The following is a 26,439-nucleotide window of genomic DNA, read 5'->3' on the forward strand; positions in this document are numbered from 1 at the left end:
TAAAAATATTTTACACATTAAATGAAAGCGCGCCGAATAATTTACGTCGTTAATTTATTATAATATGTTTGCATATTTATAATTAATTAAAATAGATTCAAAATTATGGAAATTTTATATTCTTCCTTTATAAAAAATAACCTAATATAATATTATCAAACAAATATATTTTGAAATTAATAATGATAACTGTTTCACAATCTGCATATTTATTTTATGTCACAATTGTTCTCTTTCAATCTATTGAAATCAATGTTTTAATTTTATATAAACATATTTCAAAAACTTATATTAAAACAAATGCGTTTGATCGACAGCGTAAATTTTCAGATTCTATTCATCTCTTTATTGTTATCATCATCATCAACATTCCTGAATTAACTTTATATACACATACTATATCAGATTCGACGTAGTGTTCAATCGCAATTTTCATTATGCGAGAAAATCACACGTGATAAAATTCCATGGCTAACGTGACGTGTTTCCGCTTTGACTCTGCTGCCGAAAATGCAGATTTCATTAAACTCCGGATCCGTTAATATCCGCAATATTATTGCGACGTGCATCGGTATCCATCGGTTCATAAATAACTCTACGTCAAAGCAACGTTTATAAATTATTGACAATGTCACGCCCCGATACTCTCGCAGCGTTCAGCCTTTTTTCACGATCTCATTCGAATATTATACATTACGGGATGTATTAAAAACTCTGACATAGTTATATTGTTAAACATTACGTCTAAAATAATTTATCTCATTATTATTTAAATTTGAAAATTCTATTTAAAAATTTGATATTATTCTAATAAATAGGTGAATTCTTTTTATTAAAACATCCAAATGTCATTCTTTTAAATAAGAAACATTTTTGTCCTAGTTTTTTCCATAGATCAAAAAAGATGATTACATAATTATATAAAGGTCTTTTTAGACATTCTATAATTTACGACAAAATTCAAGATACATGTTATATATGTTTCTCGTGTATTAAAAAAAACATACATTTGAACGTAAAATAAATATCAAAATATATATATCATACGTACATATATTTAAAAAATGTGAATGTAGGATTATAAATAGAATTCTATCTAGAATTTTGTTGAAAATTATAGATCATTTAAAGTTTTAATAATGTAATTACATGTACAACCAATTGGAGATAAACTCATAAGATAATAAGATAATAAAAATATTTATAAGGATTTGTTAAATAAAAATAAGTTATTAAATATTTTGCAATTAATAAGGTATACCTACTTGTCATATTTTATTCAACATTCGACTTTTAATTTTTGATTGCAGTTGCGCCCATTGCCAATTTGAAGATGGGTTCTACCTTGAATCCGAAAAACATCAAGGAAGGCTCTGACGTTTACTTCGAGTGTAACATCAGGGCGAATCCCAAGTTTAACAAACTGGCCTGGTTCCACGAGGTAAGTGTGTTACATCGATTCTCTTTTTTCTTTTTTTGCAAATTAATATTATCAATCATACATAGTTGAAATAATAAGATGAAAACGCATGACTAATTCTATAGCGGAATTTGCGCATTAACTAAAAATAAAGATATATAGAGTGAATCTTGATTGCAATCTTGATTCACAACAGATACACGTAACGAGATGAAATCAACGACAAATTTATCAATGATCTGGCTTTGAAATATTTTTTTGTGACTAAAATTCCCTATATATCAGCCTTTTTTCGATTATTGATATAGCTAATTAAACGAATGCGACTAACTTTTTTACAAAGAAACGTGTTGTACATATAAGTATATAGAGATCTTAGGACATACAAATTAGTCGAATATAATCGAGGGTTGAATCTGGGTTAGTTACAATTGATCTGCAGGGTATAATAGGTCGAGTATCATAGCCCTTTAACCTACCCTAAATTGGGCAATATACGTCATTGCGCATATATCTCGCATAACAACATTATATTCTCCGCGAAGGATTAGAATTTCATTGACGAAATACCGCAATACTGTCAATAACGCAATAAATTATCACATTTTACCGAAACTTGAAAGCGTAACTATTTGCACGAAAATACCAACATTAAATATACGTATAAATATTAAGATATATTATTAAAGTAAATTATACAAAAGCAAGTAAAGAAAACATATATTTCATATTCCGCATCTGCGTGATAAACATTTTTATTTTTTATCTTTCCCGCAATTTTAACAAAATATATGAGATGACATGTTTATTAGTTTTTTGAAATGACAAATATTAAACTACGTTTTACTCGTTATATTCAGAAATTTAATTTTAATTATATAGATGATTAATTGTTTCGCTAAATGCACTCTAGATAATATTATTTATAAGATAGCGTGAGACTCTTTGTACTGCTAGCTTTTTGGAATTTTAGTTACTAGCATTCATTTCAACTACATTAATTTCAAAGCTATAAAAAGATGCGACAAAGTAAATGAGCATGTATATGCGTTTAATAACCGCAAACGGCCGTAGGACAGAATTTCAGGGATGACCGATTTTACCTACTATTTACGCTTGCCCCAATGAAATATCCCTTAATTAGTACGCCTAGTCCGTCCCGCATTAACATTGCGCATTGGACTCATCCGCTTACGGTGCTATTCGATGCACGCGGCATTAGCTGAAATAGATTACGTCAATCATTGCACAACACTGAACGATCGCGCGCAGACACGACAACGTAATGGAAACATTTGCATTATTAAAAACAAAAAAAAATATTTCAATATAAAATAGTTATTTTAATATGCAAATGTATTAATCTTTACAATTAATTAAAATCAAGTTAAATAATATTAAAATAAAGATATAAATTATAAAAAATTACACAAGATTTATGTATTTATATACATACATCGGAATTCTGAAAGATGTGCACTCGCAATTATTTATAAATTTTATAAAATTTATAAATGGTTTTTTTAATGCGTTTAATTTTAATTGATTTAATAAAAAAAATATACACTAGGTGAACGAAATTCAAACGCTGAAAAAAGATCTCGGATTAAATTTTCAAAATTTATAACAAAATTGCGCGTCAAAATCCTAAAAATATACACTCTGATTATCTGTGAATTTTATAGAATTGTCTTGTGCGTTAAGTTTTAATTTAATCAAGGATATATGTACTACTTGCAAACACCGAAGGAAGATCATCTCGGATTAAGACAAACTAGGTATTCTCTTGCATTATCGGTGAGTCTCTCGAGGTGTCGTACGCGAAGAAACGAATTGCCGAAGTTAGCGCAGGAGAATCCTACACCACCGAATAATTACAACGATCAAAGCGAAGTGCCGTTGCAACGACGTAATTAATCAGATTCGAAGACATCACGATGTAATGATCTACTCTCAGATTAATCTTTATGCTGTGAAGAAAAAGAAACGTACCTCGAATTTTCTTACTATAAATTTACACGAAGGATCCTCCGAGAAAATCTTTTCTATTTCAACAAAACCATACAAAAACATTTACGTCGATCTTCATTTTCCTCCATCGTTCAATGTGAATTATAATCAATGTAATCTATACATTAAATATAACATTAATATCATTTATTAAAATCATTCCTCTTAATTTGGCCAAACGCTTTATGGATGATCGACAAAGGGGAGATAACAGTGTAAAGAAAAGCTCTGTTTTGTCATTCAACTGTTGCAAAAGAATATTGTTTATGTAATATGTTTTTTTTTTCCGCGGAGACAATCGTTGAAAAGTACGTCGCGCAGATTCACCTTTATCTTTGGTCATTCGAGGATTGCCAGAGTTAAGCCTCTTAAGTGAGATTACATCTTCCATCATTTTCTCTCAGTCTTTCTCTCTCTTTCTTTTTCTCTTCCTCGAGACAGCGAAATCCTGCGAACATTTCCCCGGTTCGTTCATGACGCGATATCCTTGCATGCTACGAGGACGTTGTGCGATATCTAAACTGCACGTTGCTCCGAGGAAACTGCGTTGCTCGCTTGGACCAGTAACAGTCGCTGGTTAATCCTTGGAACAAAACTGAATACGAAGCTTCTAACAACAGCACTAGCCTTGCCAACTTGAGCCAATCCGTCAGGAAGATTTATATATAAGATCACGGTAATATCTTTTTTCTTCGTCAGTTTGCGTCAATCGATCTTGTTCGCGTACTCCATCTATGTAAATATTGTGAGTCATATAATATGTAAATATTTGAAAATTGTGCATCGAAATTATAAATTCTTCTTTTATTTTTGTAAGAATTAATTCAACTAAATTTCAGCACGTGAAGTTAAAAAAGAATGGTTACTTGAATTGATTTCACAATAATACTAATATTAATTTTGACATAATACATGTAATCTTTTTAGTATACATAAACAATGGTTTAATAACAACGAAGTGAAAGAGAGAAAAAACTGATGGCGATAGATCTATCTTACGTAACATTATTTTAATTCCAAAATGACAGATATTAATATGTAAATGCCCGAACTTCTTTGATGATAGCGCACTTGAAGAAAAAAATGATGATTTCAAAAGAAAATTATTTTAAGAATAATGTCATTAAACACTGAAGGATTTAGAGAGAGATTTTATTCAGCCATTTAAAACTTATCTTTTTTGACATAAGGAGAAACATAAAGGATAATGATACACGTTATTTCGAATAGAAAGCATAGTTTCTGTGAATCTCTTTGCCTCTTGCTCCCCCCCCCCCCTCCCTCTTTGTCGTTCTTTTGCATGTTCTTTGGACAATTTCGCGGATCGTTTGTCTCGGTTCCAGCAGCGTGACGTTGTTGCATTTTTAAACGAAGAGACGGGCGTGAGAGGAAGAATGTTGACTGTCCTCTTTAAACTTTTAAGAGGTAGACGAAGGTCCTCACGACTCTTTACAAAGGAGGAGCATCGAGTCGCTTCTCTCACGCGCTCTTACAGCACGATTCTCTCCCTTAGTCGCACGCGCTGCCGGAGGGGACGAAAATTTTTCCTTAGAGGGGCAAGATGCCGTAACGCGACTCCGGGGAATTCCAAGCGGAATTTCGCGAATTATTTATCGGTCCGGTGCCGCACGAGAAAACGACGACGATAGACGCGACGGTAGGTGCGAGGCTCTGCACGTCTCGGGTAAACGGGCTGGCGAATCGCGCGGAGAAATTGAAGGCAACACTCGATATGATTCGAACGGCGCATCGAGCGAGAATTTTCTTCTCCTACCGTAAATCCTGGAGAGAAACTTTTAATTGGACAGTATTTTATATAAAGGGAACGAAAAGAGGTATAGCTGTTTCGAGTTGGAGACGTTTCGGAGATATTTTCTTACACACGCGCGTCTCTTTTGAAATAATTTATAATATAAAAAGTACATAAAGAGGACGAGAAAAAGAAAGAGAGAAAAACTTTTTCTGCTAGAGAAGAGAAAAGAACTGAGAACTGAATGTTTTAATATCTTTCTTTTTCATTTTATTATATGCTTTTAAGCATCAATTTGCTTCGTTGCTTTTCCCCGTTGAGTTATTACCAATGTCTGAGTTTTCGCGAAGGATTTAAAGATCTGATTCACGATGCGGTGAATTTTCGGGGTCACGGAGAGTGGAAGGGATAAGTTCTATTCGCCATTCGAATAGAATTTTAGAGCAAGGATAATTTCGGAATGTCTGCAGCTATTCATTGGTCGACGCGTGAGCGCCGATGTGCATTCTCGTCGAAATTATTGTAAATTTACGAGCACCCGTTGTCGCGCACCTCTCCCGTTCTGCGTCCCGTTCTGCTCGTCGAACCGAACCGATAAATCGCCCACGAATCACCGGTCGCCATTGGTTTACCAATTCGTAAAAACGTTCGTGCGACGAAAATTTTATGGTAAAATGGACGAATGGAGCGCGCATCGTGCGTTCACCATTGCGAAAATTGCGGCAACTTGTTCGCAATGACACTCCTGCGTTTCAATCGTGTCTTTATCAAAGATTCAGAATTAATCCGAGCTCGAGCCCGGAGATTTAAAAGACTATATTTTATCTACATTTTTGTTACACACTGTTTAGCTTATCCTTTTTAATCAAAAGAATTTTTTTATGATTGTAATTTTTAATTATTATAAAAAAAAGACAAGAAAAAAGAGCACACACACACACACACACACACACACACACACACACTTTCGAACTATAGTCATATAAAGAATATTAAAAGTAAAGAGAAAATGAAAAGACTTTGTAAAGAATATATCTTTTACTATAAAATTCTGGGTTTCTTCTCGTGTGTATTCATTATTTTATTATTTCATTATTATTTACAAATCGCGCATACGATATTGAATGCTGTGTGAAAAATAAAATGTAAACAACGTTACAAATAATACCAAGTTTAAATAATATATTTTTAGTTGCGATCGATAAAATATTTTTATGCAAAAAACATTCAAGCAGCGATTAGAAACAAAGATACGCAATATTGAGGATGTGGGCGAGAATACTTTTTCGTGTGTGAGGGGAAATACGCGTAGCTACGAGCATTATTCGAGCGAGCGATCCATTCGCGGATTAGTTCGCAGCTACCATTTCGTCTGAAAAGATAAAAAGAGATTGAAAAAGAAAGAAAGAATGGCCAACAAATATTTGGAGGCGCCTTTGAAGCCGCCAGCCGTTTGTCCAATTTTCACTTTATATGAACGCGAAATAACGCACGTGTTACGTATGTGATCTAATTTGAATTTCTATACATTTAATTAAAATAATAAAAAATTTCTTTTATATATACATATAGTAAGCGATGTTATTCGCAAGTGTGTACGAATGTAAAAATTTTCTTTACCGTGTTCTCTATGTTTGTAATAATCACGTTATAACACGTTATCACTCAATATGTGTATTTTTATGCGACGGAAAAAATTTATCGAGAACGCAATCACGATAGGAATTCGAAATCACACTCGATTCATGAACGCAGGCTATTGACGTTTGAATATATTTCTCACTTAAAACATTGTAGCTTAATACATTGATGCAGTTACAAACAAACAATTGTCATGTTGTCGTTTGCTGTTTTATCTGATATCTCGTGAAATTGTGTTACATTGTTATGGATACCGTGCACGTATAAAGGATTGAAAGGTTTTGAGCAAAACGTGTGTAAATTTGAAATCGGTACATGATTATTACGTTTAGCGTTGCGGTGAGCGTTACACACCGTGAGCTATGATATAACATCATTATATCATATTATAGGCAACATTTCACATTTTGCAACGATTGAATGGAAATTGAATTTCCGCCGATTAGTGTCGTCATGCGTATTTTGGGAATTTGAGACTTTGTCCAATATTGGAAATAATTCGATATTGACGTATCTCGTTTCGTCACAAATAGGATGAAAAATTGCTTTTAGGGAAAATATGGCAAAATTTTCCGTTTGTTCAACATGTACATTTTAATTTTATCTGAACTTCCTTCGCAAAATAAATGTGATATTATTTATATAATAAATATTATTTATTTTCGGCCGTTTTAGGCTATCAAATTGTTATGTAAACTCATTTTGTAAAAAGTCATAAAATTCAAACTGACTTAAAGTTTAACTTGGCGTTTCAATTCACTGAAATCGTATCACGCTTTCAATCTCTGTAATTTTCTCCATTGAGAAAGAACTCACATCCATAGCGGATATCTCCTTGCATCATCTGGCAAAAGCCACGAGAAAGCATACTCAGGCGCGAGTTGAAAGTTAAAAAAGGATTTAGCTGTTACTTATGCATGACCTGACCGAATGGCGTAACTTTTCGCCGGCGAGATACACGCGATATAAGATGCACGTACCATCGTAACGGAGTGTTGCCGTGAGAGCGAGGGGGTGGAGGGTTGGAACTTATCGTCCGTGTCTCGAGTCCGGGGGAGCTTCGTGTATATTATACCCGGTGACGCGGATATATTCCGAAACGAGGCACGCGCTCCTATCACCCGGTCCCCGACACGGTACGTATATTTAACGTCTAATACGACGGCGTCATGTTACGCGAGAACTCACGCGGAAATGCTAAGACAAGAGATAGAAAGAGAAAGAGAGAGTTCTCTCCGAGAATACGCGAGTCCCACAGGACGGCGTATCCTGGAGGTGGCCGTCGAAATAGGAAATTCCATTTGTGCCTTGCCGCGAGAGAGTTTTCGAGATAGAAATAGTTCACGTTCGTTGACAACATATTATTCATCGCGGATTATTCATTGGAAAATACGAATCGCTTGGCTGCAAAAAGTGACTGAAATTATTAAACCTATGGTTTTTACAAGAAATCATGGGATATAAGATATCACAAAAACAAATAGCAGAGGAATATTCATTTATTTTGCTCTATGAGAAAATATAGTAAGTCATATTTGTCTGCTTTTATATCGATAAAAAAAGATATTTGTTTATATATTTTAGAGAATATTAATAATTACGTAGAGTTTACTCCATTGACCATCATGCGTGATAATTCGCGAGTGCTCGTCTGCTTCTTATGAGCTCTTAAAGTTTAAGACATTGACACGAATGCGCATATACAACAGCGATACTGTCTCTCGTGGAGACGTATCGCTTCCCGATTCTACAGGCGATGCTGCAGGCACCCTCAGCACATACGTATAAAATAGAGTTTCCACGGAGAGAAGGACAGATAACAGAGCTCGTTACTCATCTGAAACAAGCACGCCAGCCTCTTCTCTTACAGTCGTTATTGCTACTACATCTATCTTCTCTTGACATTATTTGTGACGACTCGGTTTCATTCGATCTTATCCACCTATCGCGTACTGAAGCTCGTAAATGTAACTCTCCGCAAACATCAACGAAGCATCTTTAATCCTTTCCGGTTTTTATTAATTATTTTCGACAAATGCATTGATATATTTTATATTTTGATACTCTGTTAATGTTATTGTCTTTCTCTATATCATAATCAATTTTCATTACCCACTTGAAATATTCTCATTATTATCTATAAAGATTCAGAAAATAAAATTGATTATTTATGAAAGATTACACTAATGTAACTCATGTCTCGAAAGATATGATGTCAATTTTTAAAATTTAAAGATATTCTCACGCTAACATTTTTATTAAGGTAATCAATAAATAGGTATTTTTTGATAATATTTAAAAAAGTATTATCTTAATATATTTTTAATATATTTTTAATTGAATGTCTGCGATTTATTTTTTATGAAGTTTAAATACTCAAAAATTGTTGAATATATAAAAATGCGTGCTCTTTCAAAAAATTCTATTTTATTCTTTCGGAAAACGCAAAAATAATATCAAACCACATCGTGAATTCGGTGGACTTTATTTCGTGTTTTTGTTGGTGCCCCAGGGAGAAAAAAAAAACACCGTTATCTAGACTTCGTGATTTAAAGTGTGCAAATATGTTGCATCACGATCGCGTCGATGCTTTCGTTCGAACGGAATTTTCCTCTCGCGCAATGTAAATCCGCATCGGAGATAGAAGCAAGTGCAAAGCGGATATAGCACTATTGTACTCGAATGGTACAGAAACAAGAGTGGGTTGCATTTCGATCCATGCACAAAAGAGCACACAATTAGAGAAAATTATACAGTTTTTTTTTTTTTTTTTTTTTTTTTAAAGAAAGTATCACATTTAAAACAAAGTATCATATAATAAAAACCAAACTAAAAATAAAATATAATTGTTCAAATACTTCGGTATCAATGATGAAATTAAGATTTTGTAAATAGATAATGAAATGTTGTTTCTTACTTAATTTTAAAAGAAATATTATAACATTTTAACACAAATTTGTCAGAATATATTTATTATCTAAAATTAAAACATTATAAGGAAGTATTATTCTCAATTGAATTTTTTCTAAAAAAAAATACAAGCGGGAAGTGTTCTTGAAATCTGCCAAGAAAGCGTTTACGATTTCTATATGGCATTCTATACACGACGGGATTCAAAGAAAAAAGCGAAGAATAAAACGGAGAATCGCAAGAAAGCGATGATAGAGACGGATGAAAGAAGAGGGTGTGAAGGAAAGACGAGGAAGATGCAATGATAAAGCACAGAAAAAAAGCGCTAGGGATTATCCTACGAAAGAGAGATGCGAGAGAAAACGAGCGACAGAAAGGGAAAGAGATGGGAGAGGAAATAGAGAAGATAGTGGGAGGACAAGTATACATCGTAAATTCCCTTTGTCCGACCTCCTCGAGCGGACGACAACCCGCGGCGGGCCGCGGTTGCTTCCTCCCGAGCAGCAGCGCGATCTTCGTCGAGGCGGAAACGCTGCTGAATGCCAAGACTAAGACAAATTTGTTTATTTACGACGGGTAACAATGAGAACCGTCGAGTCCTGCGAAAATTTGACGCGGAAGGAGAAGGACAGAGAGAGAGAGAGAGAAGCGCACGAGAACCACCAGACGCGAAACGATCGTTGGTGTTTCATTCGTTATCTAACAATCTTGCGGGCGTCTCTCTGTGGCGTGTTTGCGTTCAGGGGTCCGTTAAAATTATTCTTAGAATAGAATCAGTAAAGAGATTATTTAGATATATATATATATATATATTTTTTCTTTTTCTTTGCAATTAATTCATGTGAAATATTACGCTTTTTTAAATCTAGCTTAGGTTTTCGATTCAGACCGACTCAGATTGATTTAAATTGACTTTAAGTTGCTTAGAGACTGAATCGAACTGAATTGCGTTGTCCAGGAATAGCATATGTAACGCAAGTTGGTATTATTCGGACAAATACTGTGTTACGTTTGAAACGAGATTTGGGTCGTTTCTGCATGCGTGTACATGGTAGTTGGTTGACGCTCAGATACACGGTATCTCGTTTACTTATTCAGAAGGAGCAGCTGCATCACAACGTCACTGCCGGCGTGGTGCTCTCGGACCACTCGCTGGTGCTGCAGAGTATAACTCGAGAGTCCGCCGGAGGGTACACCTGCATGGCCGGGAACATCGAGGGCCGCGCCAAGTCTAACGTAGTCAATCTCGAGGTTATGTGTAAGTATGTGTTTTACGCTCTCTTGTGCTCGTAAGCGGGACAGGCCGTTCTCATGAAAGCGCCGCTTTAATGGTCTCGGTGGCATGGCACTTCCCCTCGGATGAAATTCCGCGGCGACGAATGTCGTTGGAACGCGGTTTTGTACCGCCGGTTTCTCGTTAGTGCTCAACAATCAGTGGAAGTTTGTTAAAATCCAAAATAACAAAGGAATTTAAAAGCTATATTTTTTTTACGATTAAAAATATTGAAATATAAAAAATTTGTACAGCGGAATGGAGAGAATTGATTTTTGTCTTTCTGAATTCATATTATAAAAAATAAAATCGAATAAAATGTTAATTACTGACCGTTTTGCTAGAGGAGAGTAATCTTTTCAAAGCAAAATGTAAATTCTGCTCTTGGAAAGAATTTGATTGTAAAGTTTCGTTCCAACGACAAAGTTTACGTACAATAGAGTGTCACAATTCAACACAATACAAATACAGTACAGATACTTACAAAATCTTATATTGAAAGCTATTTTCATATATGAGAGACATACAAAATTGTTTTCTCCCTCTTTTATAGTAGGAAATAATAAATAAGTATATTTATATTTATAAAAGGGGGAGGAAAATCAAATTAGAATTTTATAAAATATAGTTTGGTTGAGAAATTATTTTAATGCGAAATATGAAATATGAAGAGATCCTGAATGTGAAGAGCATGAAAATTGAAAGAAACAGAGTCAAGATACTTAAAAATTTAGCGTTTTCCTCTTCAGTTCTGTTCGTATACATATATTTCGCAGCTGACCACGCGGTCGGTCGTTACTACTTCGCCAAACTCTCCGATATTTTATGGAATATCTACACGTCGCGTAAATCCTCGCGCTCCGATTTTACGGCGTCGGAAAGTATAAATAAAACGACCGGTTATACCGCGGACGATTATCGATCTGCGCCCCCCCTTGTAGGAAGCACTCTCCCGCTATCTAATATATAACGCTTATGCAAAAGAATCTCGCTGAAAATCCGAATCTTTTGTTCGACGCGTGTTTCGCGCGCCGATACGCAGGCGGAATATTTTTCAAAAATTTAGCTTATCGGTTAGAAATACGGCGAACGTACCCAGCGGCGAATGTTGCAGCATCGTAACTTCTTATTGGCTTACCCTAGTGTGCGTCAATTTGTGAAAGCTCAGCGAAAAAAAATTTTGAAATATACCGTGCACCATTTGTCTTATCGACTCGCCAAAATACAGTTATGTCCGTTTTTGTTTTAAAACAGAAACAGAGAGAGAATACTAGGTATATACATATGTGTGTCGGTTTAGTAAACTCGGTTTTAACAGCCACAGATTTCATACAAGGTGTAATTATTAATTATATCATTCATTAAACTGTAGGTTAACTGGCATTGTGCGAACTTGGCGTTTATTTTGACCAACAATAATACTCTTGATTCATATTATTCCGTATATTATACTATATATTATGACTATATTACTATTCTTAAATAAATCTATGTTTGATTCTCTTAATAAAATATTCCCCACAAAGTTGAAAAACTTCTTATTAGTGCTGAACAATCGGTGGAAGTTTATTTTAACAAATCCAAAATAACAAAGAAATTCAAAAGCTATATTTTATTATAGTTTTTTTTTATATTTTAATATTTTTTTACAATTAAAACTATTTAAATGTAAAAAATTTTTCGTGCGGAATGGAGAGAATTGATTTTTGTCTTAAATTTTTTATTAAAAAACCATATATTTAATGTTAAAAATCAAGAGTCAATAAAAATCTTTAAGAGGTTTCTTATTATAATATTATTTTTTATACATTAAAATAATATTTATAATTTCTTAAATCTGTAAATAAGAATTAGGTATATAAAAATTTGATATAAAAAATCTATTATATATTATTTTATATTTTTGTGATATTGTGGATATTTATCTTCTTTGAAATATAATGATGACGAGATGCAATATTGATTATATTTTATTTTAAGCGGCATATATATGCAGTTTTATTTTATATTTCGTTTTACACTTTTCCCTTAGCTTATGATTTATCTCGATTGTATTGTTCTCGTGGGATCCTGCCTAGAATACATAGTGAAGTGCCAAAATCCATACGTTATGCCATAGTCGCGCCCGTTTGCAAGCACGTGCTGAGCTCAGGCGGAGGCTGGAGGCACCAAAATGCGACCCCGCCACCGTTCAACATGCCCGAGGAGGTGCACGGTGCTCTGAAGCACGAGACCATAAGTTTAGTTTGTGAGGTCGAGGCCAACCCCACCAATGTGACCTTCCATTGGACTTTCAATAGCAGCGGCGACCTCAGCGACATTCCGTCCACCAAGTACACCAACGAGGGCACAACCAGCAGGCTTAATTATACCCCGTTGACCGATATGGATTACGGAGTCCTGGGCTGCTGGGCCAGCAATGCCGTAGGTCATTCCAAGCAACCCTGCCTCTATCAAGTCATTGCCGCAGGTTCGTGCAAATTTAGTCTCCTACTTTACTATCCTTGTCTTAATCTTTAACCCGAATGTGAAGTGCACAATTCTGAATAATGGAATAGATATCTATAGATACCAATAGATTGCAAAGAATTCGTTAGTTTGAAAAAAAAAGTTGCAAGCATTACACGATATATTCTTTAAATTATTTAATTATAGAGAGAAAAGGGAGGGCGGGTTTGTTGCACACATAGCTCATTGTCAGTATAAATGGTTAGGTCTATTTATTTTTACTTTACACTAACAATAAGCTCAATTTTTATGTCAAATCTGATTTGTTAACTTTATATTTGTTTATATAACTCAAAGCATTATTAAACGAAAAAACATATGCGTAAAAAAATAACGAAGCGGATTTACAAAATCTATAAACTATCAGTACACAACAAATATTCAATAGTGTAGTTTTTGCTAAAAAATTATTTGTTGGAATAATTCTTGATACGACAACTGTACACATATATTCGATAGTATAAAAATATCATTTTTTAAATAGACATTTATATCTAATATTTATCAAAGGTAGAAATATAAGATTCGTCTTTGCGACTGTAATATCTTCTCATATTAATTAAAATTCATGATCGTTTTTCTCCGTCCAATTTTTATTTAAATTGGAAAATAAATAACGCAGCAGACAATTTGATGTGTGTAAACTTTTTACGTTCGTTGGTTTGAAAATATTTTTCTTGCAGTAAATAATAATTTTTAAATACTATACCGCGTTCGCAAACATTAAATAATACTGATGGTTTATTTTTCATATTTTCGTATACGTCTGCTAGTCGCGAAAGAGCCATTTAAAGTTAAAACAGCATGCTTAATGTATTTAACTATTTACAAAACGGTGAACATGCGTCCAAAGTACGACAATATTATCTATTCGCAATATGTCCCAACTGATTGCTCTTCATTATCAATTGTTATTCTGTTCCGTGTATTCATTGTATATGTGTGTTCATTGTTATTATATTGTGTACAAACATTAATTCATAATTAGTGGAAATATAACTATTATTGCACCAGAATAATTTAGCAGTTTATAGCACGTAATTAAAGCCGTCTCTTAATTAATTTTATAATCAAGTAATATAATACCCGTAAAACCATATTATAATCTGACCACGTTAACCTATACATCGCGAAGGGATAATATTTGCAAACCAATCTTGCCAGCTTTTCGAAATTCAATATTGTCAATTACGTATTTGCAAATATACGGCTTATTCATTACAACGAAATTCTAAAATGCAGATTCGTTTACCAAGTATTTGAAATCAGCTTCTCCTTGGAAGATATTTTAACAGCCATCATATTTTTTATTATATATTATTATTAAAGCTTGCTATTATAAGAACGGAATTAATACATAAGTCGAATTAAAAATTGCGATGGCAAACATATGCGCTTTTTCACTCGCGTCACGATCTGCGAAAATTTGACGAGAAAAGTCGCGAGGATTAAGAAAAAGAGAGGAAGAAAAACAAGGAGGGAAAAAAAAGGGAAAAGAAAAGGAGAAACGCGGGGACGTTGCACAACGAGAGATGCCACGTTGAAATTCGCCCGCGTTGGTCGCGCGCTTTTTTGCGGGAATTTAATGAAAACCGTAATTGAATATGTTCATTACGAGGTATAACGCCTGTCGTGCCGCCACCGCTGTCGCCGTCGTGCTGGTTCCTGAATCCTCGTGTCGGACCGGAAAAGTCTTGTCCGTTCCGCAGTCATGGTTCCCCGTGTTTTCGACGGGCTGCAATATCGCTTCGTCAGACGGACAACCAAATCGATTTTAGTTCACCGGAAGCTCCGCGGACTATACTTTTACCGCATCGGCTATACTATGACCCGCCCGCTCGCGGTAATTGGACATATAATTTATTTCGTATATCGATCCAATGTATTCCTTATATAATTACCGAATACGCAGTTTTTTCCACGCACGGCATTTCTCGTCAATGTTTAATGATCACGTGTCGATATTGATCGATAATCTCGTAATATTATCTACATAAATATAAATTTTATCCGCACGTATGTATATAATAAATATAGTGTATAAAAAAAATGTCTATTGAACAATGTACACATAGCTGTAGATTATACATGAAAAATTGTTTAGAACTCTTTCATTTCAATTTAAACGATTCATTGATTCGAGAAACTGAAAGTAATGAAAATGATGAAACTTTCGTTATTTTTTTCAGGCTTTTTTTACGCTTTTAAAATCATAAAATTTTACACCTTTTTTATCTGTTTTAATTCACGATACAGCATTGAATAAGTCCAATTTTAGAGAGCGATTGTGAGTTTGAAATGTAAATATCAGCGGGAATAAAAAACCACATTGATATTATTTTACTTTTTAAACCTCCAACCATCAATATCATGATTTGCGAACATTCTTGTCGAATGCAAACAATGACGTTAATTTTTACTAACGCGAATATTCGGTGATTTAATTGAAATAATGATGCGAGGTGATATATACCCGTTATTCCTCGTTGATGCACCGTTCTCCCGTAAGATCCTTAAGAGATCGTAAACAAGAGCCACATGTTAGCAAGTCTCTCGATTTAATCTCCGCGTTAAGGCGGTTTCAGAGAGACAAAGTGATAAAATCGACCTCGATTCGTCGTGAGTGCTCTCAGCTGCAGTGGTTATAAATTTGTGGTTGTAAATGCATGACGTCCCAAAACTGTCACATGCCTTTTTGTCTTATTTTCTCAAATGGAAAAAATAAACTTTAAATAGGTCAAAGAATTTATAAGGATAAAAACAATATAGTGATACCTTGTAATATTTTTCTAAATATAAGTTGAAGATAATTTCTAACGAGCAGAACATATAATACTACAATTGCGATATGGTGTTAGACAACTCTGTTAAAACTTGAATATTTTTCTCGGTAGTATCATTTGGTAATGTCATGCGCAAGTGTTCTTAATTGAATTATTAATTGTAGAGTTCCTTTTTTTTCTATTCTTTTTTTGATAAATTTTGTTTGACAGATTAAAAAAGATATATTAAGTCAATCTAGAGAGTTATAAATAATATGCATATAAATATTGTATAATAATTCAACAATTAATTAAACTTTATAATAAATATTAAGTTTAAATGTGTCAAGTTAATATTGGTTAAATAAGAATTTAAATTAATTAAAATAAATATAGAACGTTAATGTTGAAACTTAAACATAATAATAAATAAAGAATACATTGTATGAAATTTTTCTTGACATATATATCTGTCAAAAAATGCGCGATTGAAAAGACATAAAAGAATTAATATTCTTTTTTTATTTATATAGTTTTAATAAACTTTTCTTTAAGTCTAATGTAATTTTGTATTCGTGAAAAACGGAAGATAATTATAAATTTCCGTATTTTTCCCCTTGAGAACGAAATGGCGGTCTCGAGTTACACGCGCGATATGAGCATGGATAATAAAGCAGATGACGAAAAATAAGCGCCTTAAACCGTCGCTTTAATCCATAGCCAGCGTCTGTGAACAACGACGGTGCTATTAGCCTCCCTCTCTTCTTTCGGGCTATTTTCTTCCGTTTTGCACTTTCCAAGAGATTAGGCGATGGCAAAAGCAATTGCGCGATACGCGGCGAAAATAAATGCAGTAGAACCGTGTAATAATGGCAGGACATGCGTCCGCAAGACACACAATGATCTTTCGTGTTTTTCTTCTTGTTGCACTCACAACTCGCAACAACTGAAAGAATCTCGCATCGGCTGCGATGCTGGAAAATTCAGGAGAGAAAAATCCGTAATTTCATCCTTATCTCTATACTTTTGTTCTTAAGGAAAAAGTATCCTAGTTGCATTGCGGTTCAAAATTCATCTCTCCATGTATTATTTATATTTCTTATATTACATTATATGATATTACAAATGTTATAAACTTGGAAATTAAAACTGAGAAAATATAAAAATGGACTGCATATGCTGAGCCTCTATTTTTTAAAAGGATTACGGTATTAGAGGTTGCAACACTCTGACGCATCATTATATGTTTACGAGAAAATTTTGCCAAGAGTCAGCCTGATTGTTAATTTATGAATTCTTATAACGCAAAAACCTATAAAACGATATATAATGGCTGACAATGAAATCTTTTAATCGCGCTTGTGTACAATATAGATTCTCGGCTAATGCAACACCGACGTAGCTGATAATAACGGTTTCGCATATAATATAATCTTATTGCCTTAAAAACGCGCCGTAATTTTCGCCGAGTAATAAAGCGAAATTTGTGAAACGCGCGCTCTCTCATTTTTTTCATATCGTCAGAATTGCAATTTTGGCGCTCTTGTAGCGGCTTAAACTTTCCTCATAAAAAAAAGATAAAGATAAGAAGACAAATTTATAATATATTGGAACGATTTCTCTCTCATAAAATGGAAATATAACAAAAATATTAAACTAAGTGAAAAAGACTGAAAAATATATTGAACGAATCTAACTATATCGAAGAAAAATAACATAAAAAGAATTTTGTTGATTAAACAAAAGAATTTTAATTGCACTAATTACATTTACTAATAACCAAAATATCTATAATATTCTAGACTGACGACTATGTCTGTTTATATATGTTATAATTATCCAATAGATGTCTTTGATAATAACAGACATAAATATACGTAAACCATGACCATATTGAATGTTTATATTACGAAAAACATGTTTTAAAATGTTTTTTTTATTAAATTGTTACTGTTTGTTATTTTATCAAATATTGTATCAAATGTTTCTATTTATTTTTGTAAATATGAAAAATAACGTTGGCAACATGTTTGTCTGAGGATTGATTTTACTGTGATTTATCTACAAATTTGATATTTTTTTCATTTGCAAAATATTATCTCCACATTTTATTATGCCAAGTAACTTTTTCTTCATGTTTTATATTCACTGTATTTTTAATATATATATTTCAGAATGTAAAAAGGTTTAATTAAAAAAAAGTTGTATAAGTAGTATTACTGTTAATTGTAATTCATCTACTAATTTATACCAATTGCTATAAATAAATTAATATTTCAATTTTCTTTTCAAATCTACCCTGTCATTGAAATAATTATTTTTTATTTTCTCTATTTGTGTACATTCTTATATAAAATACGTAAGAGAGCTCCGAGAGGTAAAAGTTAGGAAGATCTCTCGTAGAGAATAGAAGGCAAGAACAAAAGACGAAACGAGAAGAAAATAAACTTATTTGAAAAATGAATTGTACTTCCTTTTTTGAGAGTCTTCTCTCTCTAATCGGATACCACAATCTTTCTCTTGTTTTTTCTCTCTCTCTCTCTCTCTCTCTCTCTCTCTCTTTCTCTCTGCTCTCACGATCTCCAAAGCCACATCTTCTTCGCAGGCAGACCTTACCCGTTGCAGAACTGCACCACCTATAACCTGAACGGTTCCTGGGTGAGGATATCCTGCGTCGAGGGATACGACGGTGGTCTGCCGCAGAAATTCGTCGCCATCGTAGGCAAACAACGTCTAGAATCTCCGAGCCCTTACTGGGAGTTCCCAATGCACAAGACAGCAAAGGTCGCCCTTTACGCAGTAAACGCGAAAGGTTCTAGCGAACCATATGCCATAGAGGTCGTCTTGAAAGGAGTAGCCAAGTTTACCGGTAAGTTTCCGTCAAATCCAATCATGACTATCATCACAAGGTAGTGAACAAAGAAATAACTCGCTCGTGCGCAGTGTAAAGGGCTATGACCCAGATTTTACATTGAGTGTTTGGTAATTGATAATGCAGTCCGCAAAAAAAAATGAGTATTTGCTGAAGAATAAGAATCTGATCCTACTAATATCAAATTTTAATATTGTTTTGATCGACTATTTGTCTCCTTCTATAGAGTTAAAATTACAAATACGAAAAGAAAGTAGATCAAATTACAATTAAAATTTAATCTTTATTTGTTTGAAACGAGGACTTTCAATAATTTGCCATCTTTATGGTATATTTTTCGATTATATCGACCATCAAAACTTGATATATTTAAAAAAATAAAAAGATACATAAAAACAATAATTAGAATTATAAATATATGTGTTATATAAACCGATTTGAAGGAAAAAAATTAATGAGAAAATAGCGTACTTATTAATATTATTATTACCTATATTATTGACATATGAAAATGAATATTTCATTAAAAATATTTGTTCTTAAATTATAATTATGCCTTTTTTGACGCTACGGCAAAAAAGCATTAAAATACAAAATAAATTCTTTTCTACATGCATAGTATTTTGCATAGTTCATATAGTTTACATGGTAAAAAGCTCATAAATTATGCATAGGTAAAAATCTATGGAGAACAACTCTAGGGAAATTTCAGCAAAAGCCTTTTCTTAATTCTTTCATTGATGATGCAAATAATCATGAGTGTATGAAATCGATATCACGTATATCCGCACTAGAAGCAAAATCTTTTTTCTCGTTTTCATTGTGCATCCTTTATTCCGTTTTCAACTCCCGGCGAACTGACGTTCACGTCAAATCGCAGCTTATCGATCGGCTAGCTGGCCGTTCGCCTGTTATTCTCTTCGGTAGCAAAAATACGATGTGTGGTAAAAATACCATACTGCACAAGAGAATCTGCACTATACCGATTTCTGTGTATTAAACTTCCGTATTTAAAAAAAGTGTTCGATAAAAAGTGTCCACTGTAGAAATTACAGTGATGAAGAATTCCGCTTTGTTTGACCACAAAAGATTGCAAACGAACATGTTCTAATAAAAATAGTGCGCTCGCATTCCAGATGTTCACAATCCATAGAATTTTTTTCTATTAAAACAAGAGACACAAAAAATGTGATTGTTACAGAAAAGTGGTAGAATTTAACATGCATTTACGTTATTAAATATATACATTATATAAATAAATGTAAATATTAAAAAATATAAATTAAATTTAACATAAATTATACAATAATGTGAATAAATGTGTGTATGTGATACATAAGATTAAAATAAATTTTAAAAATTATGAAAGCTAAAAAAATCTTTTTCCATACATTCCACATGTGCAATCATAAAATACTAGAAGAATATCGAAATCACATATTACAAAATTTCTGCAAAAATTTCATATATTATAAAAATATATTATTCGTCAAAAAATTATCGGCTAAAACGCCGATAATTTACAGATTCGCGTTCTTCTTGCTTCTGTTTGCATATTTGAGGAACAAGCGTGTTAAGTTCTACCCTTCAATTTGAATGGCTGTGACGCCATCTCAACCGGAAATGCTAGCGGCAACATGCAAATGATCCCTGTTGAACAGTCAGGCGCGCGCACACGAGGTCAGCCATGGTCGAGCTGGTTGCCGGTTTCGCTGAAACATGCGCGATCGACCCTCGCGGAAAATTTATGAGCGTCAAAATTTATGAGCCATTATTATGCATTCTGCTTTCCGCCGCGTTTGCATCGCGCCGGCTTTCCTTTCTATTTTCTTAACACCCGTTAGAAGGATGATTCTCTAATCGAAAGTGATCGCTTTCGTTAATTTACGGATAAAAAATCACAGAGATACGATAAAGATAAGCCTACAAAATCATGTAAGCTTTTGCATATATGTAATTTATTTTACATATCAGGAGAAATTCGGTCGCAGCGTATAATTGTAAAATTCGAAAAAATTAAAATGTATTAATATCTATAAATTCTACTTGAAATTAATTGATAAACAGATTCTAAAATTTAAGGAAAAACTTATCAAGAAAACATCACGTTGCGAATTAAAAAATTTTGAGTAATAATTAATTTGAAAAAAATTAAATTCTAAAAAACTGATATATTTAAAGCTTTTTATATTTAATTGTATTTTAGCTTTTTTCACGTCAGATGGAAAAAAATGGCATCGTATTTAAATACCCTCATTCTTCCGTAATTTAGAGGATCGTCGACTATCAGTAGCGAATATCATGAAAGCAGGACACAGGTCGTCACGGTCTCGTTTTAACATAAAAGGACGTAAAAGGATGCGGTCTTTTGTTACTGCTACGGGATAGAAAGAGCGTGTTCTCTTCGATCCGTGATAGGTCCTTCCTTTAATGCGTTTCCTCGATGCTTCGTTCGCATTCAATTATGCCTCGCAACCAATGGCGGAGAATAAACGCACTTTGTGCTTTGTTAATTAGCATTTAACTGAAACTTGATTGTTAATTGGAAACAAATTAGCTAGCCGGTTGTTTGCGTCGTGCCGATGCGACGCGCAACTTCAATGGATGCCTGTTTACAAGGCGATCGAATTACAACCCTCGCTACGATACTCGCAATTTATATCGAGTGCTCTGAAAATTGTACTTCGATTAATCTAATTTTCATTAACGAAAACCTTGAGATACTAGTAATTTTTATATTTTAAGCAATTAAAGGAAAAGGATTTCGAATGGATTTAAAAAATTACACTGCTAGAAATAATAATATTCATCTGTCTAATTTCAAAATTTTGACTTGAGATTTAATTATCAAGATATTTAATGTTGGAAACTTTTAAAGATCATAAAACAAACTTCTTTGATTAAAAAATTGGAATAGTAGTAGCCCCGGTATATCCTAGGTAATCTCTGACTGCAAACGTGTCGTATCTAGAATCTTTGGTTAATTTCAAGCGGACTTTAACAGAATCTTCATAAAAGATTTTAGCTATCACAAAGTGCTAAATGTTATATAGGATACTTCTGAACTTTCAAATTACGTTACAATTAAAATCTTTTAAAGTACTATTCTGTTTCTCGTAAAAGTCGCGTAAAAAGTTCAATACGACTTGATGGAAATATAAATATTTCCATAATTACAGAAAGCACAGTAGAATTTATATTAATACATTTTAATTTTTTCGAATTTTATAATTATACGTTGCGACCGAATTTCTTCCGATATGTAAAAATAAATTACATATAGACAATTAAAAGCTTAGTTTTGTAGGCTTATCTTTCGATGTGTATTATTTCAAAATTTAAAAACATTAGCCTTTTGAGAATCAAGTTGCAGAAATAATTACTGCTGGTGAGATTTTTACCAAGAGAATCAGCTTTGCGAGAAAGAGCTTTCACCGAAGAAGAGCAGTAATTTTAGGACGCCCGGTACACGTTCTCGCACACGTATACGCACACCCGTTCCGCGGTTTAAAGCCGAATGATTAACGACGGCGCGGAAACGACGCGGGCGTCGGGCGCGTCGTTTCCCACAGAACCGGAGCTATTCCTAATCCGCTGCTCTCAGACCTTCTATCTCTGTCTCTCTCATCCTCCTCCTCTTCTCTCCTCCCTTTCTCTCTCCTCTCTCGCCTGTTCTTGCACCTCGCAAAGCGAACGACTCACAAATCAGCCGCAGCGTTAGGCCACCGTAATGCAACCTGCCACGAAGTTCGAAACGATCGACTCCAACGCCGTGCCTTAATTGGAAACAGATTACGGCTCGTGCCGACGAAGGTCCGCACGAGCCTGCCGAGAACGAGAGATGTCGGACAGGTAAATTGGAACACTCCGTTGTGTCTGATCCGTGGCTGACCGCAGCCACTGTGCGAAATCTTAAGCAGGCGTACGTACGCGAATGTAACAATTTATCAAGAAGAAGGAACGCAGTAGGAACAGACGTTAAAATAGGCAGATAGATAGAATGATTGATTGAGAGAAACTGAAAGAGAAATGTAATTATTCAGAGTCGAAGAGAGGACATTAACTTTGACAAAAGCATACGTCAAAGAATAAAAATTTCCAAATATATATATAAGTGCAATATTAATTAATTACGGAAAGAAGGATTGATGTATGAAAGGAAATATTTCCTCTGACAATTGATATTGTGATAGTAATAGTAATTTGTCAGGGACGCGATTAGCAAGATAGTAATGATTCCAGCAATGATAATATGTAACGATCACATTATATAATAAATACAAAATATATTTTTTAATTTCTTTCTGTATAACATATTACAGATAGATATATAAAACGCATCTCTAGATTGACACAAGTCTATTACATAAGAGTTGCCAGAAGGAGATTGCCACCGCATGAGATACATTATTTATAGACTGGCGGGACTAGAGTAGAGATTTCGTTTACAGGCGAATCGACATCCTCGGTCGATATGTCACCGATCTTGATTGGACTTGGTGGCACAGCGACCGGTTTGGGGTTAATCGTGACTGGTGTACTAATGGCACTTTGGAGGAGGCACGCAGCTACCCCGGCGAAGCCGAAACCGCCGCAGCAGCCTAGCATCGCGACTTTCGCGGGAAAAGGCGAGGAGGAGGATGGCAATCCGGATCTTATACCCACGACGGCCTTGACCAATCACCTCACCGGTAAGTTTGCTCAATGAATTGTGTTTCATTGATGAAAAAAATTCCCATGTAAAATATATAGATGGATTAAAAGAGACATGCAGAAATTTGATTCATAGATGAAAATTTTAAGACAGTATAAATTTTCTCTTTTTATTTATTTTTAATTTTGCAGTGTATTAACTTTGCCTGATGTAAATCGATAAAAAATTTAAATGGATAAAGAAGGATAAATCTCAGAATTTTGAAGCAGATTTATAATTTTATGAAACAAAATCCTGTCTAAATCTCTTTTAATTCGTTTACTTTTTACAGTTAGTAGAATGGTCTTAAAGCATTGTGAAAAAATTCACCACGTCAAATTACAAAACGTTGAGATAGGGATTTACCATTTAAATCTTACAAGCGCCCCTTTAAGAAAGAACCGAAGGCATATCGTCCGGGTATAATCGGCCATCTCATTCGGTGAATTTCTACTTAGACTGATGAAACTGCCGCATTTATACGAGGATTTCAAGAATATCGGGTTTTGCCTTAGACAGGATAGCGTGCATTAATGGTACTCTCAAGAAAATTGCGCATATGGTACACAGACAGCTCTGGCGTATCGGCATATGCATACATGCGTAGTATGGAAATACATGCATATGCATGTATGTATACACGCAGGAATACGTATGCATTCTGTAATCCATGCGGGAAAGGATCATATCTATATAGGAAGTTTCTAAATAGGCAATAGTGTTTCGCGAAGCGATTTTAGATCACAATCTTAGATCTTCAAATTGAAAATGTAACGCATTTGCTATTATACTTTAATTAATATTTAACTAGAATTAAATATATGCATTAAGATATAAAAAGTAACTACATTGAACTCATAATTTCGTGTTCGTGAAACAAGTGTGAAAATAAAATCCTGTAAAATAAATAGTTTAAGTTAAGTAAATCTACTTATAATAATTAAAATTAAAATTTAATAATTATATATTCAGTATTTTTCATAAAATTTAGTAGCAGTCGAATCAAAATAATTTGATAATATAACGACATGCTTCGAATAAAGTATTCTCTACTTAGATAGCAAGTACAGCTTATTCAAAGAATAAGAGCATGTTTCACTATTTTTTCTATTGTTATCGATAAACTCTCGAATGCGGTTTCTCGGTTTTCCCGCAATGTCTGAAATAGGAGTTTTCCCCACCTTTCCCGATGCTCCCGGGCTTCTCCAATTTCCCTTCGCAAGCCGCAAAACTTTCGGCTCTCGCAAACAAAACAGTAAGGAGCAATCGAGAGTACCGCCTCGTGAAAAGGAAGAGCAAGTTAAAGTTGCTAAAGTTGCCACTGAGAGAGAAGTTCAAAATACTTTGTGAAATCCACAGGCTTACTTCAAACCGATTATACGATTGACGCTAAATCCGTCCCGGGACTTCTTTCAGACAGAAAGCTTCCTCGTTACGGGTCTCTGCCACGAAGACCACGTCAACTGGAAGGACGTGAGATGTCCCATGATGTCCTAGAAGATTCAGATTATCCGAGAGCATCACCGAACGTGAGTAATCTGATAAAGTACTAGTTTCTAAATTCTAAAGGCCAGCTCGTCTTAAGAGAAAAATTGAAATGCTTTTAAATATTAATAAAAGATTTCCCGAAACGAAATTTAATGGTGAAAATAATGTGTAAAAATTATTTGGAATTTTGTATTATTGTGATGATTAAATTTTCCGATATTTACCTCTAATCATTTGATGAAGGACAATTGTTGTGAAAAGATTTAATTTATCTTAAAATATACAATAGCAAAGTTTTTTCATCAACGTAATTAAAAAGTTTTATATTTTTATATATATCAGTCCCAAATGTCTATGTAATATTTTGTTTAAAGTAATAAAAGAAAGAACGTAAGAAATTTTAAATATTAAAAAAAGCATGAAATTACAGAATTTGAGAAAAACCTCTGATTCAAAGAAATCTAGGTTGAACGAATATACCTGCATATATGTCTTCCAATAATCCCGAACACAGAAAACCACTTTCGAATTTGATCCGATCTGCTTTACGATTTCGCTTATCGTCTTCTTGTGAGTCAGATTTAGTAAACGAGAAAACGTTTCCGTTGTGTATGACGCGTTTATTTTGAATGTGGAAAGAATATATAATTGTGTCGAGTATTGCGATTTATTTGTTACTAACAATTGTTTTAAAAATACGCTGCAATATTTAAAGTTGCAAAACACATTTCTTTCCGCTATCTTTTCTTGGAAATATCACTTCACTGCGATGTCGATAATTATGTAAATTTTATATTTTATGAAATGTAAATTTCTCACAAAAACTTGATGTAATTTATTTTTAGAGAATCCAATTTGCGTCCAATGAGTAATGATTGTAGTACGATTTGTGTATTCAAAAATGTACTTTTCAATTTGGATTTTCGCTATCGTATCGAAAATTCGTGAGATTCGTCGTCGGCGACACATATGTATATATTATTCTGTAGTACTATAAAAATATCATAAAAGTACTCGCTATAAAAATTTCATGCTAGTCCAAGTAAATAAGAAAAATTTTCTGCAAATATATAAATTGAATTCAATTCCCGATCGTCGTCTCTACATTTTTC

At 33.8% G+C, this 26,439-nt stretch overlaps 1 protein-coding gene across 3 annotated transcripts in view; it reads left to right on the top strand.

Annotated features, from left to right (window-relative positions):
- LOC140669347 (nephrin) overlaps nucleotides 1-26,439 on the top strand; it is a 233,444-nt gene that overhangs the window by 206,213 nt on the left and 792 nt on the right. For all 3 annotated transcript variants that reach the window (XM_072899116.1, XM_072899114.1, XM_072899115.1), the window contains exons 9-14: nucleotides 1,311-1,441; nucleotides 10,830-10,989; nucleotides 13,124-13,474; nucleotides 18,880-19,143; nucleotides 23,598-23,837; nucleotides 25,256-25,368. In XM_072899116.1, coding sequence (XP_072755217.1) covers nucleotides 1,311-1,441; nucleotides 10,830-10,989; nucleotides 13,124-13,474; nucleotides 18,880-19,143; nucleotides 23,598-23,837; nucleotides 25,256-25,368 — 1,259 coding nt within the window. The remainder of the gene's footprint in view (nucleotides 1-1,310; nucleotides 1,442-10,829; nucleotides 10,990-13,123; nucleotides 13,475-18,879; nucleotides 19,144-23,597; nucleotides 23,838-25,255; nucleotides 25,369-26,439) is intronic.

The sequence above is a fragment of the Anoplolepis gracilipes genome, chromosome 9 (genome assembly GCF_047496725.1).
Source record: "Anoplolepis gracilipes chromosome 9, ASM4749672v1, whole genome shotgun sequence".
Classification (NCBI taxonomy): Eukaryota; Metazoa; Arthropoda; class Insecta; order Hymenoptera; family Formicidae; genus Anoplolepis; species Anoplolepis gracilipes.